General features: G+C 49.2%; 1 protein-coding gene across 1 annotated transcript in view; it reads left to right on the top strand.

Annotated features, from left to right (window-relative positions):
• Positions 1-20,052, top strand: part of LOC138296879 (regulator of G-protein signaling 22-like) — a 396,955-nt gene that overhangs the window by 333,015 nt on the left and 43,888 nt on the right. The window contains exons 16-17 of the mRNA XM_069236373.1: positions 11,346-12,255; positions 14,251-14,440. Coding sequence (XP_069092474.1) covers positions 11,346-12,255; positions 14,251-14,440 — 1,100 coding nt within the window. The remainder of the gene's footprint in view (positions 1-11,345; positions 12,256-14,250; positions 14,441-20,052) is intronic.

The following is a 20,052-nucleotide window of genomic DNA, read 5'->3' as shown; positions in this document are numbered from 1 at the left end:
ATGGCTCCTCGAACCCACACCCGACAGCCTTTCAGCCCACAAGGAGGCCACCCGAAAGCACCACCAGCTAATCAGACTCGCCAAACGTTCCCACTTCACAGAACGCCTGAACAACAAGTCACACGACAGCAAAGAACTCTTCTGCATCGTGAAAGAGCTCTCCAACCCCAGCGCCAACGTCAACGACATCCCACCATCCCAAGAACTCTGCGACACCCTGTCCACCTTCTTACATCAAAAGATCGCCGACATCCACGACAGCCTCAACACCACGCCTCCGCCAGACCCCACCCCCGACAGCTCCACCTGCACCAACCGCCTGACCGCCTGGACCCACATAGATGACTCTGAAACTGGCAAGATCATGAACTCCATCCACTCAGGATCCCCTTCTGACCCATGCCCCCACCACATTTACAACAAAGCCGACTCTACCATCGCCCCCCAACTTCGAAAGGTCATCAACTTATCCTTCGAAACCGCAACTTTCCCGGAAAGCTGGAAACACGCCAAAATTCACGCCCTCCTCAAGAAACCCAAGGCAGACCCCAACGACCTCAAAAACTTCAGTCCGATCTCCCTCCTCCCCTTCCCGGCGAAGGTCACCGAGATCGTCAACGCTCAGCTCACCCACCACCTCGAGGACAACTCCATCCTGGACCCCTCCCAGTCCGGTTTCAGACGCAACCACAGCACCGAGACTGCTCTCCTCGCCGCCACAGATGACATCAGACAGCAAATGGACAATGGCGAAACATCAGCCCTCATCCTCCTGGACCTATCCGCAGCCTTCGACACAGTCTGCCACCGCACCCTATTAACACGCCTCCACGAAGCCGGAGTACAAGAAAAAGCCCTCAACTGGATCTCCTCATTCCTCTCCGGCAGAACCCAGAGAGTCCGACTCCCACCCTTCCGCTCCGAAGACACCAACATCATCTGCGGCGTACCCCAAGGCTCCTCACTAAGCCCGACGCTGTTCAACATCTACATGGCCCCCCTCGCACAACTGGCCTGTCAGCACAACCTCAACATTCTGTCCTACGCCGACGACACACAGCTCATCCTCTCCCTCCCCAAAGACCCACACACCGCCAAAGCCAACCTCCACGAGGGAATGAAGTCCATCGCCGAGTGGATGAGAAAGAGCCACCTGAAGTTGAACTCCGACAAGACGGAGGTCCTCATCCTCGGACGCACCCCCTCAGCCTGGGACGACTCCTGGTGGCCCACCGCGCTGGGACCCCCGCCAACGCCAGCCAACCACGCACGCAACCTGGGTTTCGTCCTTGACTCCGCCCTCACCATGTCCAAGCAGGTCAACGCAATTTCCTCCTCCTGCTACAACACCCTCCGCATGCTCCGTAGAATCTACAAATGGATCCTGACGGAAACCAGAAAAACGGTGACCCAGGCCCTTGTCAGCAGTAGACTAGACTACGGCAACGCACTCTACACAGGCATCCCAGCAAAAGACATCTGACGCCTCCAACGCATCCAAAACGCCTCCGCCCGACTGATCCTCGACGTACCCCGCCACTGCCACATCTCCCACCACCTAAAAGACCTCCACTGGCTCCCCGTAGACAAGAGGTTCACCTTGAAGCTCCTCACCCACGCCCACAAGGCACTCCACAACACCGGACCTGCCTACCTGAACAACAGACTCAACTTCCATGCCCCCTCCCGCCAACTCCGCTCCGCCAACCTCGCCCTCGCCATTGTTCCCCGCATCCAGCGCAAGACCTCCAGGGGCAGATCCTTCTCCTACCTTGCCGCCAAGACCTGGAACACCCTCCCGACCTCCCTGCGGCAGACCCAGGACCTGCTCGCCTTCAGGAGACTTCTTAAGACCTGGCTCTTCGACCAATAGCAGCACCCCCCCCCTCCCTTCAGCGCCTTGAAACCCTAACGGGTACGTAGTGCGCTTTACAAATATTGTGATTGATTGATTGATTGATTGATTGATCTGCAGTCTAACAAAAGGGTTGTAAAGTGATGTAATGTAAGGTGGATTTTTAGAGCGCTGCTTGTCATCCATGAGGGTACCCAGGCGCAGGATTACCTGTAGGCCATCACCAAAACCTAACGGGAACACAAGTACAACTATATAACCATCCTCGAAATGCCGTGTCCTTGATGGACAGCACTGGTAACCAATGACAAACCATGAAAAACACATGCAAGCCAGTGCCTTAAGAGGGATACACCATACCCTACTCTCTATTTGTACTTTCTATACCTTTTACATAAATGCAATATAATGTTCTGTTTTATGTAATTATGTGGCAGAATATATCATACTCATCTGAGTAAGGCACTTAGGTGCTCATTATGACTTTGGCGGTCTTTTTAAAAGAGCGCCAAAGCTGCGGGCCTAGAAGACCGCCAGTGCTGGCGGTCTTCCTCCCACCATATTACGAGTACTGCACGATTTCCCCCACATTTTTGGCAGAAATCCTGCAGTAGTCGTGCTGGGGGGCAGAGGCGCAAGGGCAGTTCCACCACCGGCCCGCCTCTCCAGAAGGACTCCACCAGCCGTATTAAGACCTGTAATACGGCCTGGCAGTGTCCTGATTGTGGGGCGCTGCCGGCAGTGGAAGTGTTCGTTCCCGTTCCGTGCCAGATGACCTCCTTGCCGGATAAGGTAAGTCGGGCATCCGACAGGGTAGGGGGGTGGGAGGGTGGGGGGTGTTGTGTGTGAGTGGGTGTATGTCTGTGTGTGTGAATGTAAATATATTAAGAGATAATTATTTAGTGAACGCTTCGACTTCTCAATTAATCAATCAATCAGTAGACTTTTGTAGTGCTTCTTGTCACCCGTGGCCAGTCCAGCTACATACCTAACACAGCAGAACGAAAACCTTACCTGAGAGTTATCTATCAATCAATCAATCTTGTGTTATTTGTATAGCACGGCTTGGAACCCGAGTGGATATCAAGGCGCTTGCTGCAGGTATTTCTTTTCAGTCCCCTTCTGAAGTGGTTCAGCGACGGTGCGGAGTGGAGGGGGAGGGCGTTACAGGCTTTGGAGGTGAGGTGGGAGAAGGAGCATCCTTCAGTGCGGCAGCAGCGTGTGCGTGGTATCTTCGCGAGGGCAATGTGTGCTGAGAGGAAGTTCCTGGTTGGTTGTTGGAGGTGAAGGTGGTGGTTAAGGTAGGCAGATCCTTGGTTATGGAGGGCTTTGTAGGCATGGGTCAGGAGCTTGTAGTGGCATCTTTTCTGGATCAGGAGCCAATAGAAGTCCTTCAGGTGTTGGGTAATGTGGGTCCTCTTGGGAAGGTTGAGGATGAGTCTGGCAGCTGTGTTCTGGATTGTCTGGAGTCTTTGCATGACTTAGGTGGTGGTGACTGCGTAGAGTGCATTGCCGTAGTCCAGTCGGCTGGTGAGGAGGGCCTGTGTCACTGTCTTCCTCATGCAGAGGGGGAGCCACTTAAAGATCTTGCAGAGCGTGCAGAACATGTGGAAGCAGACTGAGGAAACAGTGGTGACCTGGCATTTCATGGAGAGCTCGCTGTCTAGAATGATGCTGAGGTTGCGGGCGTGATCTTTCGGTGTGGGTGTGGGTCTGAGCTTTGCTGGCCACCAGGAGTCATTCCAGAGAGTTGAGTGTCTGCTGAAGATGGGAACTTTGGTTTTGTCCGTGTTGAGTTTCAGGCAGTTGTCCTTCATCCAGGCAGATATGTTCTTCATACAGTTGTGGAAGTTGGTCTTCATCTTGGTGGGGTCTGTTGAGAGTGCGAGGATGAGCTGCGTGTCATCAGCATAGGAGATGATGTTGATGTTGTGCGATCTCACAATGTCTCTGAGTGGTGTCATGCAGACGTTAAAGAGTGTTGGGCTTACGGAGAAGCCTTTGGGGATGCCGCAGATGGTGTGCTTGACCTGTGAGGTGAAGAGGTAGACTCTCTGGGTGCGTCCCGTGAGAAAGGATGCCATCCATCTGAGTGCATGGTCTGTGATCCCAATCTGGCATGGTCGGTTGATCAGTGTGTGGTGGGAGACAGTGTCGAAGGCGGCGGAGAGGTCGAGCAAGATCAGGGCAGCTGCTTCTCCTCTGTCAAGCAGGGTGCAGATGTCATCTATTGCAGCAATCAGAGCTGTCTTGGTGCTGTGATTGTCTCTGAAGCCTGACTGGGAGGAGTATAGCAGGTTGTTTTTCTCCAGGCATTTGGTGAGTTGCAGGTTGATGGCCTTCCGCAGTGAGTGGTACATAAACCCGAGAAGACTTTTGGCGGCATTTCAAGCAACCCCACAGACTTGGCTGCTCTCTGCTGATGACGGGCTAAACCTAGAAACACGTGTCCAGAGATACACAGCACTTGCTGCACCTACTTAGGTGAAAGACTTTTGATTACTTTTTCAGCACAAAACGAAGTGACTGCATTTACCATGATGCATTGGGGCTAACTTTTTGCTTGAGTGTGAGGCAGTGTGCTCCCTTTTTTCTTTTTGTCCAATGACTGCTCCCTTGAGCTAACGAGCTGACGAGCTCTGGAGAGGCACCTGTGCGCCAGTGAGTGGTACATAAACCCGAGAAGACTTTTGGCGGCATTTCAAGCAACCCCACAGACTTGGCTGCTCTCTGCTGATGACGGGCTAAACCTAGAAACACGTGTCCAGAGATACACAGCACTTGCTGCACCTACTTAGGTGAAAGACTTTTGATTACTTTTTCAGCACAAAACGAAGTGACTGCATTTACCATGATGCATTGGGGCTAACTTTTTGCTTGAGTGTGAGGCAGTGTGCTCCCTTTTTTCTTTTTGTCCAATGACTGCTCCCTTGAGCTAACGAGCTGACGAGCTCTGGAGAGGCACCTGTGCGCCAGTGAGTGGTACATAAACCCGAGAAGACTTTTGGCGGCATTTCAAGCAACCCCACAGACTTGGCTGCTCTCTGCTGATGACGGGCTAAACCTAGAAACACGTGTCCAGAGATACACAGCACTTGCTGCACCTACTTAGGTGAAAGACTTTTGATTACTTTTTCAGCACAAAACGAAGTGACTGCATTTACCATGATGCATTGGGGCTAACTTTTTGCTTGAGTGTGAGGCAGTGTGCTCCCTTTTTTCTTTTTGTCCAATGACTGCTCCCTTGAGCTAACGAGCTGACGAGCTCTGGAGAGGCACCTTTGCGCCAGTGAGTGGTACATAAACCCGAGAAGACTTTTGGCGGCATTTCAAGCAACCCCACAGACTTGGCTGCTCTCTGCTGATGACGGGCTAAACCTAGAAACACGTGTCCAGAGATACACAGCACTTGCTGCACCTACTTAGGTGAAAGACTTTTAATTACTTTTTCAGCACAAAACGAAGTGACTGCATTTACCATGATGCATTGGGGCTAACTTTTTGCTTGAGTGTGAGGCAGTGTGCTCCCTTTTTTCTTTTTGGCCTTCCGCAGGACTTTGGCAGGGAACAGGAGCAGAGATATTGGGTGGTAATTCTGGAGCTCGCTGGGGTCTGCATAGGGCTTCTTGAGTAAAGGTCCGATCTCTGCGTGTTTCCAGTTTTCTGGAAAAGTGGCCGTAGTTAACGAGGCGCTGAGGATGGTGGTGAGCTGGCCACTAATCTCTTTTCTCTCCAGGCTGAAGATCCTGTGGGGGCAGTGGGTGCTCCAGAGTGGATGGAGCTCATGAGTGTGATTGTGTTTGATGTGCTGAGTTGTTCCCATGAGGTGAGCGGGTGGTGGAGGTTGATGGGATGCTGGGGAGGTCGGAGGGCTGGGGATGGAAGGTACTGTAGATGGTTTCTACCTTGTTGTGGAAGTGGTCGGCGAAGGCATCGTGAGTTCCTGTGAGGGGGGATGGAGTTTTCGATTGATGATGGACAGGCAAACTCTCTGACAATGGTGGAGAGTTCCTTGGTTTGGTTGGCGCTGTTCTCGATCTGATGGGTCAGGGCCTCTTTTGTGGCTTTGATCTGATGGTGGTAGTCGTTGAGGACTGTTTTGAAGGTGGCTCGGTCGGCGTAGTTCTTGCTGGTGTGCCAGATCTCTCCAGTTGCTTGCACCTGTGTTTTGATTTGCTGAGTTCCGGGATGTACTAGCTGGGTTTTTTGGTGGTTCTGTGGCTTGTGGCTGGTGCCTGATCCAAGTTGGTGGTGACGTTGAGCTGTGAGGTGCTGAGGGCATCAGTCCATTGCTGCAGAGTAACCTTGGTCCAGCCGTGGGAGGGGACTGTGGCGGATGGGGGCGAGGGTGAAGTGTACGATGTACTGGTCCAAGCAGGTGAGTTACGTGGTGTGACTGTAGCTGATTCTGTTGCTGGATGTGAAGATGGGGTACAGGGTGAGTCCTGCTTTGTGCATGGGGCTCATGACCAGCTGCTTGAGGCCAATGTTGTCCAGTCTTTTCAGTAGGTCGATAAAGTTGGTGTCGGTGGGGTCTAGAACAGCAATAGGTGTAGTGCTTGAATGAATGTTGAGAGTCTCTGAACAAGTGGTTTCCGCTAGCTGCAGGTTTATCCATCTTCTCTTTGAGTGTAATGTCTTGCGAGGCCTCATGATGATGCATCACAAAGTGTAAAATCTGAGGTAAAACTCCATCCGCTGAAAGGTAGTGGTACTACTGCTCGGGCCCTCTTTCCCTATAGTGGGGCAGCTGGAGGGTCGAGCTGTTACTATAGGTTTTGGTAGTAAGGATCCACTTTTGTAGATTTTAATACAAACATCATTATCTTAGCAGTGATGGTCACAGTGGAAGATATTACTATGCCAGCTAAAGATGTGCGGGCTACAGACACATACCTGTTATAATCACTGAGGGCCTGATTTAATGTTAATGTTACATTATACTTGTAATAAGGCGGACGGGATATCCGTCATGTTTGTGATGGAGTAACTGCCCCGGCAAACTCTAAATCAGGCCCTTAATCTTTCCATAAATCTTACCGGTGTGAAAACTGATGGACTGGCCCAATGTCAAATTATTTGTACTTGATCGCTCCTCTCAGGCTCTTGTGCGATTGGCCACACACACATCCGAATAGCTGGAAATCAAGCCAGACCTTACATGGTTTTCATCTTTTCTCAAAGACCGAATTCAGTTTTGCTTCTTTGGTTCCATTCTGTTTGCACCACGGTTAGTTGTGGCGCCCCTCAGGGAGTCTCTCTGTCTCCAGTGTTATTCCACATTTTTGTACATCCTTTGTCTCTAATGATTAGATCCTTTGGCTGTTTTGACATTGCTTACGCCAACAATACTCAGATGATTGTGTGCCTTGATCACTCCTTGACCTAAACAATTGACCACCTGGCTTGTATAAGTTCAGCAATGGATGGGTCTTAACTAAATGCCAATAAGCAGGACATTCTTTTAGCTGGCAATAACATTGATTGGTGCAATCGATTTAGATGACCACTTCCATGGGAGTTGCCAAAGTCAAGTCATTAGGAGTGTTGATTGATTCACACTTAACTTTCAAGCTCAGGTTAGTACAGTTTCATCCCTTTCTAACTCGAGCACCTCCATCACATCTGGTCTCTGCCTGCATTTTGTATCATCCTTTACTTAGGGCCACCTGTGAATTAACCTTTCCAGTTTCTTCTTATGGATATCCCATTGCATTTCATGCATTTCCTGTATTCATTTACTTGAGTGTCCATTTCTCACATATATCTCATACTGCAATTAGCATTGCTTGCACATCTGTAACGTATAAACTTGGGTTTATTATAGTTGGCATCAGTTATTCATATATATGTATTCGCATGATTTATAATGCCCTGTAGAATTAATTGAATGTACAACAGAACTGATATGTTGATTCTTGCATGTGTGCATTCAGTGACAAGCCTGCCCTTTTATAAATAACCAGAAAAGTGTATTTAAGGTGGGTACAGACGAGTGAAAGGCAGAGACTTGGTTTGACCGAGCACAGCTGTAAACATCCTTTGTGAGGGCCCAGGCTGCTTCTCAGTGCCAGCTTGCCCTTATCGGCTTGCCGGGGACGCCATAACTTATTGAGCGCAGACAGGTGCAACCTTCTCAGTACAGAACATAAGAGTTCTTTGGCTAAGGTATGCAGGTTTGAGGCCACTTTAGTAACTCATGCAGGCCCTTTTGGTGTTCAGGCAGCCTAGCTAGAGGCAGGTAAGGGGGACTGGAGAATAGAGGCTGACTATCATTTCATGCAAGGGCATTCTATAACACTCTCAGAATGTTTCAATTCTCTTTAATATTTTGTTGATCGATCGGTTTCACTGCCATTATTTTGTTTGTCTTTATAGTTACAACTAAACACATTATTTGCACTACAATAGGGCATTGATTTTAATAAAATCTTAAAGTATACACTTAGGGGCCTATTTACGAGCTGAATTGAAATGCTTTTGCATCACGCATCGCAAACCTTAAGTGACATTTTTGAAGCCATGCAAAGTCATTTTGTGTGGCTCTGAGTGGAAAATCTAGAGTGACACAACGCAGCACAAAAATAACTGTGTTGTGTTACTCTGCACTGGGAAGGTGTTCCATGGGCATTGCGTGTGTGTTCCCACGCAACACCCATGGATTTTGACGGTTCCCAGATTTACAAAACCATGTAAACCTAGGGATGCGCCAAAACCTTATGTCTCATGAGGGGAAATATTTTAATTTCACCGTTTAGGATTGTTTTTGTGCAGGAAGATGCCCCTTACTGCACAAAACAACCCTGCATGCAATGCGGGCACCTTTGTGCCATGGTGCAAGGGTGCCAGCGTTGGTGGTAGGCTGCTGAAATTGTGCCAAGGCAGATGGAAAGGACAGGAATGCACTGTAAAAATTAATATTAAAAAATATATATATTTCTCCTCATTACGCCTCACCTCAGGCGTAACGTTTTGGTGCATCCCAGGTTTACATGGCTTTGTAAATCTGGGGATGCGTTAAAATCCATGGGAGTTGAGTCGGAACACCCAAGCAATGCCCATGGAACACCTTCCCAGGGGAAAGTAAAGCAATGCAGCAATTTGTGCTGTGTAATGTTACTACAGATTTTTGAAGCTACTCAGCCATGCAGAGTGGCTTTGTTTGGCTTCCAAAATCGTACGTAGAGGTTTGTGTCATGCATGTACCACATTGTGTGATGCAAACGTGACGCAACACTCTCATAAATATGTCCCTCAATGTCTAGTCAAGGTTAAATCTTCTAAAAGGAACAGGCCTTATTGCAATTAACAAAAGTAAGATGGGAGACAGTAAGTATGCAATCCATGTATGTTTAACAATTTGGATATGAAAGTCACAGCAGTACTGTGCACTTGAAATTCAACATTTTGCAATAAAATAATGATTCCGTGCTCGCAGACTTAAATGCAGGAGTCGCGTGCTTCAGAGGAGAGCTTTGGGCACAAGCACGTTTTTATTTACAAACTAACCACTAACTATAAATACATTATTAGCAGTAACATTGTCACATATAGACAAAAGGATATACACATCTTGACCTGCTTTCTCTAATATGGGATCAGCTTCAGTTAATTGGCGTCTGGTTTATTTATTTGTTTTCTATATAGTTTATAGCATTGAACAACAAAGCGCTTTACAGAGCACATTTAAAGCATTAGTAAAAAAACAAAATCAAATTAAATACACAGTTCAAGGAGGCACCCAGGGACATTTTACAAGGGATCCGGCTTACAAATACATGCACTGACAAAGGCAATAGGTCTCGCTTTTGATACCAGATGCCAACCAATCAGCTTTGCCAATGTAATGTTTTTGTGGCCCGGGACATGCTGTCATGTGATGGAGTTTCAAAAAAGTATAAGAAAGTCCACTGCAGGATGGCCACTGTGTTAGGGTGATCACTGTCCTCCAGTACATTACTTAGGCTGTTCCCAGTGGTCCTCATGTTGACAGCCTAATACATTCCGCCTCTTGTAGTCTTGTTTTTCTTCCATCGAACTAATCAGACTAACACATCTGAAATCACACCTGATATTTAGGTGAGGTCAGTGCTTAATTTGTATAATAATAAGTGCCGGAGCTGAAAGTTTTCCCAGACTGGCAGGTGACGCTATTAAATGTCGGCACACCGAGTGCCCAGGCCTGTATTCCTGATTCCACCTCCTGCCTTTCCTCACCACCAGACACTCCCTGCCCCTTTATCTCACACTCGCAGGTTCTTGTTCATCTCTGCTTTCTTTGTCACTGTTTTCCATCTTTGTCTTCTTCCTTCCTTCTCCCTCTTGTGTTCTTCTCTCTCGAGCTCTGGGTCATAGTCTGATGAGGAGAAATAAGTGCTGGTTCCCAAAATTAGCACCTGTGAGACCCACCGGCAACCACCGGCTCATAAACAAAGCACTGCGTAAGGTTAAAAAAACACAATCAAGAGTTGCTGACAAAACAAGCTATGTTGGGTGTGAAACCACTTGATGGTAGACCATTAAAACACATGAACATTTAGGTTACACTGATGTCTGTCACAGCTACAGCCCAGGCAATGCACCCTACAACCACATTCCTCCTCTTCCAGTGTTCCATCTTCTAGGATAGCCCTAATCCTGACCCTAAACTTACATTTATATCAACAAACTGAAATATAAAAAAGATGTAGCCTTATACTTATACGGATGTTAACCCGAGACTAAACTTAAAATACATTTCAATCATCTTTATTTAATGCTACAAAAGTAGATCCTAAAAGATAAGAATTAAATTTATACTAACCCTAATCAAAATGTAAATTAAATTAAACATAAGCCAATTGTAACTGGTACGCAAACCCTAACCTAACCCTAAATTAAATTAAATGCGATTAATTTATATTAAATAAAAAGGAACCTTATTATAACCCTGAAACTAAGGCAAAGCCAAACCCCTAAATTAAAGTGAATGAATACTAACCTTGGGCTTGGAGTGAGAAAAAGTAAATTTAACTAAATTAAAAAGTAGGCTTACTTTAATAACCCTATGGTTGGATTAAACCTAGCATAGCCTTCAAATCCCAGATGCTTTGGCTAAAGTCTTCGTGTGTCTGTGTTTAGATTTGCTTTAATGTGCGGTATTAATGTGCTTCACATTCATTATCTTGTCTTGTTTTTTATGTGGACCTCTTTTGAGTTCCAAAACATAAAGAATTGAAGAATTCAACTGAATTGAATTGGCGAGTCTCAGTGACGGTAGCTTTAGTAATGGGTGAGTTGGTGTGACCGCAGGGAAGTTATGGGGTGGGGGCATGCTAACTATAACACTTGTGGGTGGAGTAAATACCTACTCCAATGATATGTTAATCCTTTAACGTGCCCATCCACTGGACAAGCCTGTTTACAAGGGATTCCATGAGTGTTGAAATACAAGTGTGCCTTCCGTTCTCTGGCGTCCATGATGTTTCTGACCCTCGTCTATTTGTTGCAGAACCGGAAAGAGAAGAGGGACTGTCCGATTCAACATTGAAGGGGGCAGGAGCCCACACAAAAAGAAGAAACAGAGAACAACTACCTCTCCCATCCAGCATCCTCATGTGCCTCTGGACTCTGAGGCACCAAAAGGGCCACCCCTTGAGCTGCTGCAGAGCAAGACGGTGTTTAACGTCTACCGGAAGGCAGTCCACGACACTGAGGGCGCCGAACTCTTGGAGGTGTTGGAGATGCTTCACCAACTGGACAAATGCCGAGCAGCCAAAGCGGGGAGGAAGCGTATTGGCCTTGTGACAAAATTCCTGGCAATGGATTGCAGCCAAAGTGTTTGGTCCATGAACCCAGTTCCAAAAACAGTCATCAAGCGGCTGAGAACTGAGGTGAACAATGGAAAAATCAGTGATGAATGTCTCGAGGCGATAGGAGGTTTTCTTCTCTCCTTGTTGGAAGAGTCGTTCGGGCGCTTTTGGAAGGACATGGCTGAAGGGCTTATAGCGTGTGGCGTGCAAACTTCCCAGGTCGGAGCAGGAGGGTGGGTCAGGCTGGAGCCGCTCCTCCACACAATGGCTTCAAAGTTGATCCTCCGGAGACTGAAGAAGAGGAAGGCCAAGATGGTGCACCAGATCCGGGCACAGCCAACTCCAGAAGATGCAACCTTGCTGTCCAGATCACTGCAGTTGGCAGCTGAAGGTTGGCCCACAATAGAGATGCTGCATTTTCTAAAATACCTCCAGACATATGGCCCCATGGAGGACCTTCCCCTGCTGGAGAACCATCTCCGCTTCTGCTTGGAGGTGCAGAAGTACAGGAATGCCCACCATGATGTCCCCGACAAGGCCCTGCTGAAGAAGAAAAGCTGGATTCTAAGAGACTGCTTCCTGGCCTCCCAGGTGGAGCCATCACTGCAGGTACGGCTGGAGCTGTGGGCTTCTCAGAAGAGAGAAGAGAGGTTGCTTCTTGGTCTCAGATGTCTATGTGTCTCCAGAGCACTTGGAGACCCACTGGTTAGTGAGTGGATGTGTGGCGGTGGAGGACACGGCACTCCCAAGTTGGCAGTGGTGAGGTTGCACCACAATGAGAGGGGCTGGGCGAGTGTCAACACTCTGGATGCATGGTGTGGGATAATGTGATGGGTATCAAAGAGAGGAGCCACAGTGGGGAAGAGTCAGGGGGACATGTGGAAGGGGGTTGGTTGCATTGGGGACTGCATGGTGACAAAAAAGGGCAAGGGCCTGCGATGGGGCTGCAGGGAGAGAGAAGCATTGGAGCGAGTTCAAGTTTCAGCGATAGTGGGAGGTGGGCGTACTGGTACCCAGGGTACAAGGATGGAATTGTCGAAACAGCAGATCCACAAAGGGCTTGAGGAAGAGCATGGGTGTAACAAAGGAATGCAGGTGAAAAGAGAGAGAGCTGGAGAAGCATCAGAGTCTGCCGGACACCTTGGGGGAGGGGGGAGAGGAGTGTGAGACAGGAGAGACGACTAGTGTGGGGAGAAGACTGGATTACTAGGCCGTTACAGTATTAGCTAGCAGGTATGTGGCTGCTTCAGCACTGGGTACTAGGTATGAGGCTGCTTCAGCACGGGGTACCAGGTATGAGGCTGCTTCAGCACTGGGTACCACGTATGAGGCTGTTTCAGCATTGGTTAGCAGGTATGAGGCTGTTTCAGCATCGGGTACCAGGTATGAGGCTGCTTCAGCACGGGGTACCAGGTATGAGGCTGCTTCAGCACAGGATACCAGGTATGAGGCTGCTTCAGCACAGGGTACCAGGTATGAGGCTGCTTCAGCACAGGGTACCAGGTATGAGGCTGCTTCAGCACTGGGTACTAGGTATGAGGCTGCTTCAGCACTGGGTACCAGGTATAAGGCTGCTTCAGCACTGGGTACCCGGTATAAGGCTATTTCAGCTTTGGTTAGCAAGTATGATGCTGTTTCAGCATTGGGTAGCAGGTATGAGGCTGTTTCATTTTTGGATAGCAAGTATGTGGCTGCTTCAGCACTGGGTAGCAGGTATGAGGTGGCTTTGGCACTGGGTAGGAGGTTTGAGGCTGTTTTAGCACTAGGTGGCAGATATGAGGCTGCTTCGGCACTGGGTAGCAGGTATGATGGTTCTTCAGCACTGGGCAGCAGGCATAAGGCTGTTTCAGCTTTGGGTAGCAGGTATGATGGTTCTTCAGCACTGGGTAGTAGGTATGAGGCTGTTTCAGCTTTGGGTAGCAGGTATGATGGTTCTTCAGCACTGGGTAGTAGGCATAAGGCTGTTTCAGCTTTAGGTAGCAGGTATGATGGTTCTTCGCACTGGGTAGTAGGTATGAGGCTGTTTCGGCATTGGGTAGCAGATATGAGGCTGCTTCGGCACTGGTTAGCAGGTATGATGGTTCCTCAGCACTGGGTAGTAGGTATGAGGCTGTTTCAGCTTTGGGTAGCAGGTATGATGGTTCTTCAGCACTGGGTAGTAGGTATGAGGCTGTTTCAGCTTTGGGTAGCAGGTATGATGGTTCTTCAGCACTGGGTAGTAGGTATGAGGCTGTTTCAGCTTTGGGTAGCAGGTATGATGGTTCTTCGCACTGGGTAGTAGGTATGAGGCTGTTTCAGCATTGGGTAGCAGATATGAGGCTGCTTCGGCACTGGTTAGCAGGTATGATGGTTCCTCAGCACTGGAAAGCAGGTATAGGGCTGTTTCAGCTTTGGGTAGCAGGTATGAGGCTGTTTAAGCTTTGGGTAGCAGGTATGATGGTTCTTCGCACTGGATAGCAGATATGATGGTTCTTCAGCACTGGGTAGCAGGTATGAGGCTGTTTCAGCTTTGGGTAGCAGGTATGAGGCTGTTTCAGCACTGGGTAGCAGGTATTCTCACTCTAGCACCAGAGGTTACCATGCCTTGTTCTGCCTTCTCTCCAGCTCGACATGGACCAGGACCTGCTGCAGACTACCATGATGGCGGTGGAGGACTCGCTGAATGTGGACCTCCCTGAGCCAAGTCTGTTTGATGAGCTTCATGCGGCTCTGTTCACCAGTCTACTCCCATTCTGGGCAGGGTTCCGCAAGATGTGGGCAACGCGATCAGCTGCTAGCGCCCAGAGGCCTCCAGGTAAGCATGAGGCATGTCATGTGGACAACATGGTCAGTGAGCGGCAAGTTCCCAGAGATCTTCAAGTAAGAATGAGGCATGGCTAGTCGACAATGCGGTCAGTAGCTAGTGCCCAGAGGCCTCCAGGTAAGCACAAGGCTTGGCTAGTCTGCAGCGAGGTCAGTGGCTAGCGCCCAGAGGCCTTCAGGTAAGCATAAGGCATGCCAGGTAGAAAACACAGTGAGCTGCAAGTTCCCAGAGACCTCCCGGTAAGCATGAGGCATGGCTAGCCAACAACAGGGTCAGTAGCTAGTGCCCAGAGGCCTTCAGGTAAGCATGAGGCATGGCTAGCCAACACCGCGGTCAGCTGCTAGTGCCCAGAGATATCTGGGTAAGATGCCCAGAGGCTGTCATAGAAGGACCCCACATGGCTAACGCACAATGCACTCAGCTGCTAGCACCCAGAGGCCTCAAGTTCAGGACAGGGCAAGGTTAGTGGACTCTGTATAAGGTTAAGCGTGGCTAGTGGACAATGTGGTGAGCTGCCATGCCCAGAGACCTCCTGGTAAAAACATAGCCTGGCTAGTAGACAAGGTAGTTGGCTACTAGCACCCAGGGGGCTTTAGAGAGGAATGTTTCAGCGGGCAATTCAATCAGATGCATGCGCCTAGAGGCCTATAGGTAAAGACGTAGCATGGCTAGTGGGCAACATAGTAAGATGCATGCACCTAGAGGCCTCCAGGTAAGGATGTAGCAGGTCTAGTTGACAACACAGTCAGATGCATGAGCCTAGAGGCCTAGAGGTAAGCATATGGCATGGCTAGAGGGCAACAAAGTCTGCAAGCTCCTAGAGGTGTCCAGGTAAGGATGTAGCAGAGTTAGTGGACAACACAGTCAGATGCATGCGCCTAAAGGCCTACAGGTAAGCACATAGTCAGATGCATGCTCCGAGAGGCGTCCAGGTAAGGAGGTAGCAGGGATAATGGAAACGCAGTGTAGCAGGGCTAGTGGGCTACGCAGTCAGAAGCATGTGCCTAGAGGCCTACAGGTAAACATATAGTACGGCTAGTGGGCTACGCAGTCAGATTCATGTGCCTAGATGTGTCCAGATAAGGACATAGCAAGGATAATGTACTACTCAGTAAACCACTGCATTGCCTTATTCTATGCTAGGGAAGCATTTTATGGGCATTGCGGTGGGTGTTCCCATGCAACACCCATGGTTGTTGACGCATTCCCACACCTGGGAATGTGTGAAAATCCTACGCCTCCCTGATGAAGTGCAACTAGGATAAATATATCTATTTCTTCTTGTTTTTCCTCTTTCTATGTGTGCTGCATTATGCATGACACTTAAAAAGATGAAAGTGCTTCTAAGGATTGTTTATGTGCAGGAAGGTGTCACTTCCTGCACAAAAACAATTGTGCATGTAACACGGACACCCTTGCACCATCGTGTAGCGGAGCCTCCATTAGTGCTTGACATCCAAAAGGGAACCAGCGCAGAGGGAAAGGACAGGAATGTGCCACAGTGGTTAAGTACATCCTGCCCTTTCCCTGCAACTTGCTGCTCTGCCCTGTGCCACAATGCCCATAAATCTGGGCCTTGATTTCCACTTGTATCCAGCATGGGAATAGGCCGTACAAAATACTCACAAACCCACAAGGTTGGCCTTCATCTATTTTAAATCACCTTTTATGTTCTTGTTGTAACGCCCTAAGTGGCCAAGGCTATGTCTAGCTGTGGGTCCCTTGTTCGCTCTGCCAAAGGTTGTAACTACACCTCACCTACGTGGATTAGCGAGGCTGAAACCAGTCTGAGGTTCATTGTGGTCCTACCTAGAGGGGCCTTGCCTGAGCGTTTGGGATAGACGGTTTCCATGAGGAGCAGGGTCAGGACTGATTTGCATAAGGCGGGCCTCTGTCTAGAGTGACAAGGTATGAAAAGAAGAGGTTACTTAACTTCGATTATGCACTTTCTGCTGAATACATGATCTGACCACAGATTCCTCACCTTTTGATTGTCTCCATGCATCAGACTGGATCTGGAATGTTTCACAGCAATTGTTCTCAGGCAGCGCCTTCGGACTCCTCAGTGAACTTGCAGTGCCTCTGGAAATTATGGTATAGAGCTACATAACATAACATGTATTTGTTAAGAGCCCGTTCATCCAGAACGGTTTCTTGGTGCTGTTCATCCAGAAGGGTATCATGGCGCTGAATAACAGATTTTTATTATAACCCAACTCAGTGATACTCGTTTTATCAACATCAGAAAGATGAAAGGCTGATTGGACCTGCAAGGATCTGAACCTGTGATCATGAGGTTAAACACAGGCCCTTAGAATGGACGCCCTAGCCAATCAAGCCACCAGACCCTAGCCTGTATATAGGCCCTACCCCTGTGTGATTACATCAGTTTATCTTGAGCCTTTCCAGATCATAGATGGTAGGCCAAACCTAACTTGAGACCTTATTACAATCATAGGCACCAGGTACACAAAGCAGGGTGGAGGGGGTGGGAGGGCAAATAATCTGTGGTTAGATTAGAGTATCTGCCAGAAAGACGTACTATGGGTAAGTAGCTTCTTCTTATGATTAATACTTCTAACTGCAATTTCCTCAACGTTTGAATAGATACCAAAGAAGTACCTTCCAAAGGGTGGATGGTTTGAGAAGTGGACTCGCACTAGGAAGTCCTGCAAGACCTTCAAACTTGATTTTCGAGGCAGTAGTGCCGGGTGAAAGTGTGTACATCCACCCATCTAGCAGCTTGTCAAAGGTCCAACACACTCACACTCTTCACCGATGCCTTTGTGGTGACCTTGGCTGTGGTGAAATGGGCCTGTAGGCCCTCAGGGGTGGGCTACTTCTTGGCCAGGGCATAGCATGTTTTATGCATGGGGTAATTCCACGTGGAAGCAAAACCAATGAAAAGCTGTTTGTCCACTGCCTCATGCACTTAATGTAGAAACCGACAGCTCCCCTTGGGACAATCAGTAAATCATTCCCTCTTCCTTAGAGGAATGCGGCTGGAAGAAAATTTTGGGTTGAGTAATGGATTGACTCATGTGAAATGGTGACACAACTTCTGGAAGAAATGAGGCATGAGTCTGCAGCACCAATTTGCCGAGATAGAAGGTGGTGTATGGGGGGGTTGTACTGTCATCTTCTGCAGCTCATTGATGTAGTGTGTAGAAGTAATTGCAATGAGAAACCCCGTTTTGATCATCAGCAGTCTCCAAGAGCTACTGTGGATGGGCTCGAAGGGGGTGCTCACTAGAAATGTAAGGACCAAATTTAGGTCCCATTGCAGCATAATGAAAGGTGTGGGTGGCCGAAAAAGATGACAAATAACTTTTAATGGTGTCCACACCAAATTCCTTCAGGGCCAAAGATAAAATAAAAAACAACTGTAAGGAAATGCCTCCTTGGCATTGTAACCCCCTAACTTTTTGACTTTGCTGATGCTGAGTTACGATTTGAAAGTGTGCTGGGACTCTGCTACCCAGCACCAGTGTTCTTTCCCTAAACTGTACCTTTGACTCCACAATTGCCACAGCCCTGGCACTCAGGTAAGTCCCTTGTAACTGGTACCCCTGGTACAAAGGGCCCTGATGCCAGGGAAGGTCTCTAAGGGCTGCAGCATGTCTTATGCCACCCTGGGGACCCCTCACTCAGCACATGCACACTGCCTCACAGTTTGTGTGTGCTGGTGGGGAGAAAAAGACTAAGGTCGACATGGCACTCCCCTCAGAGTGCCATGCCAACCCCACACTGCCTGTGGCATAGTTAAGTCACCCCTCTAGCAGGCCTTACAGCCCTAAGGCAGGGTGCACTATACCACAGATGAGGGCATATGTGCATGAGCACTATGCCCCTACAGTGTCTAAGCAAAACCTTAGCCATTGTAAGTGCAGGGTAGCTATAGGGGTATATGGTCTGGGACTTTGTCCAACACAAACTCCACATTTCCATAATGGCTACAATGAAAACTGGGAAGTTTGGTATCAAACTTCTCAGCACAATAAATGCACACTGATGCCAGTGTGCAATTTATTGTAACATACACCAGAGGGCATCTTAGAGATGCCCCCTGAATGCCAACCCGACTTCTAGTGTAGGCTGACTAGTTTTCGCCAGCCTGCCACAAACCAGACATGTTGCTGGCCACATGGGAAGAGTGCCTTTGTCACTCTGTGGCCAGGAACAAAGCCAGTAATGGGTGGAGGTGCTTCTCACCTCCCCCTGCAGGAACTGTAACACCTGGCGGTGAGCCTCAAAGTCTTATCCCTTTTGTTACAGCACCCCAGGGCATCCCAGCTAGTGGAGATGCCCGCCACTCCGGCCACTGCCCCCACTTTTGGTGGCAAGGCTGGAGGAGATAATGAGAAAATCAAGGAGGAGTCACCCACCAGTCAGGACAGCCCCTAATGTGTCCTGAGCTGAGGTGACCCCTGCCTTGAGAAATCCTCCATCTTGAGTGTGGAGGATTCCCCCAATAGGATTAGGGATGTGCCCCCTCCCCACAGGGAGGAGGCACAAAGAGGGTGTAGCCACCCTCAAGGACAGTAGCCATTGGCTACTGCCCTCCCAGACCTAAACACACCCCTAAATTCTGTATTTAGGGGCACCCCAGATCCCAGGAAATGAGATTCCTGCAACCTGAAGAAAGAAGAAGGACTGCTGACCTACAAGCCTGCAGAGAAGGAGGAAGATGACAACTGATTTGGCCCCAGCCCTACCGGCCTGTCTCCAACTTCGAAAACCTGCTCCAGCGATGCATCCGACAGGGACCAGCGACCTCTGAAGCCTCAGAGGACTGCCCTGACCCCCAGGACCAAGAAACTCCTGTGAGCAGCGGCTCTGCTCAACAATCTGCAATAAACTTGCAACTTTTCTACAACTTTAAAGACTTCACGCTTCCTGCAGGAAGCGTGAGACTCGACACTCTGCACCCGACGCCCCCGGCTCGACCTGAAGAAAACCAACACCTCAGGGAGGACTCGCCGGCAACTGCAAGCCCATGAGCAACCAGAGATGCCCCCCCTGACCCCCCACAGCGAAGCCTGCAGAGAGAATCCAGAGGCTCCCCCTGACCGCGACTGCTTGTAACAAGGGACCCGACGCCTGGAACCAACACTGCACCCGCGACCCCCAGGACCTGAAGGAACCGAACTTCGACGCAGGAGCGACCCCCAGGCGACCCTCTACCTTGCCGAGGTGGTGGCTGTCCCGAGAAGCCCCCCCTGTGCCTGTCTGCACCGCTAGAGTGACCCCCAGGTCCCTCCATTGAAACCAATACAAAACCCGACGCCTGTTTGCACACTGCACCCGGCCGCCCCTGTGCCGCTGAGGGTGTACTTTCTGTGCCTTCTTGTGTCACCCCTGGTGCTCTACAAAACCCCCCTGGTCTGCCCCCCGAGGACGCGGGTACTTACCTCCTGGCAGACTGGAACCGGGGCACCCCTGTTCTCCATTGGCACCTATGTGTTTTGGGCACCTCTTTGACCTCTGCACCTGACCGGCCCTGAGCTGCTGGTGTGGTAACTTTGGGGTTGCCTTGAACCCCCAATGGTGGGCTGCCTATGCCCCAAACTTGAGACTTGTAAGTGTTTTGCTTACCTTCAAAA

The sequence above is a fragment of the Pleurodeles waltl genome, chromosome 5 (assembly GCF_031143425.1).
Source record: "Pleurodeles waltl isolate 20211129_DDA chromosome 5, aPleWal1.hap1.20221129, whole genome shotgun sequence".
Taxonomy (NCBI): Eukaryota; Metazoa; Chordata; class Amphibia; order Caudata; family Salamandridae; genus Pleurodeles; species Pleurodeles waltl.
This window is presented reverse-complemented; position numbering and strand designations above follow the sequence as displayed.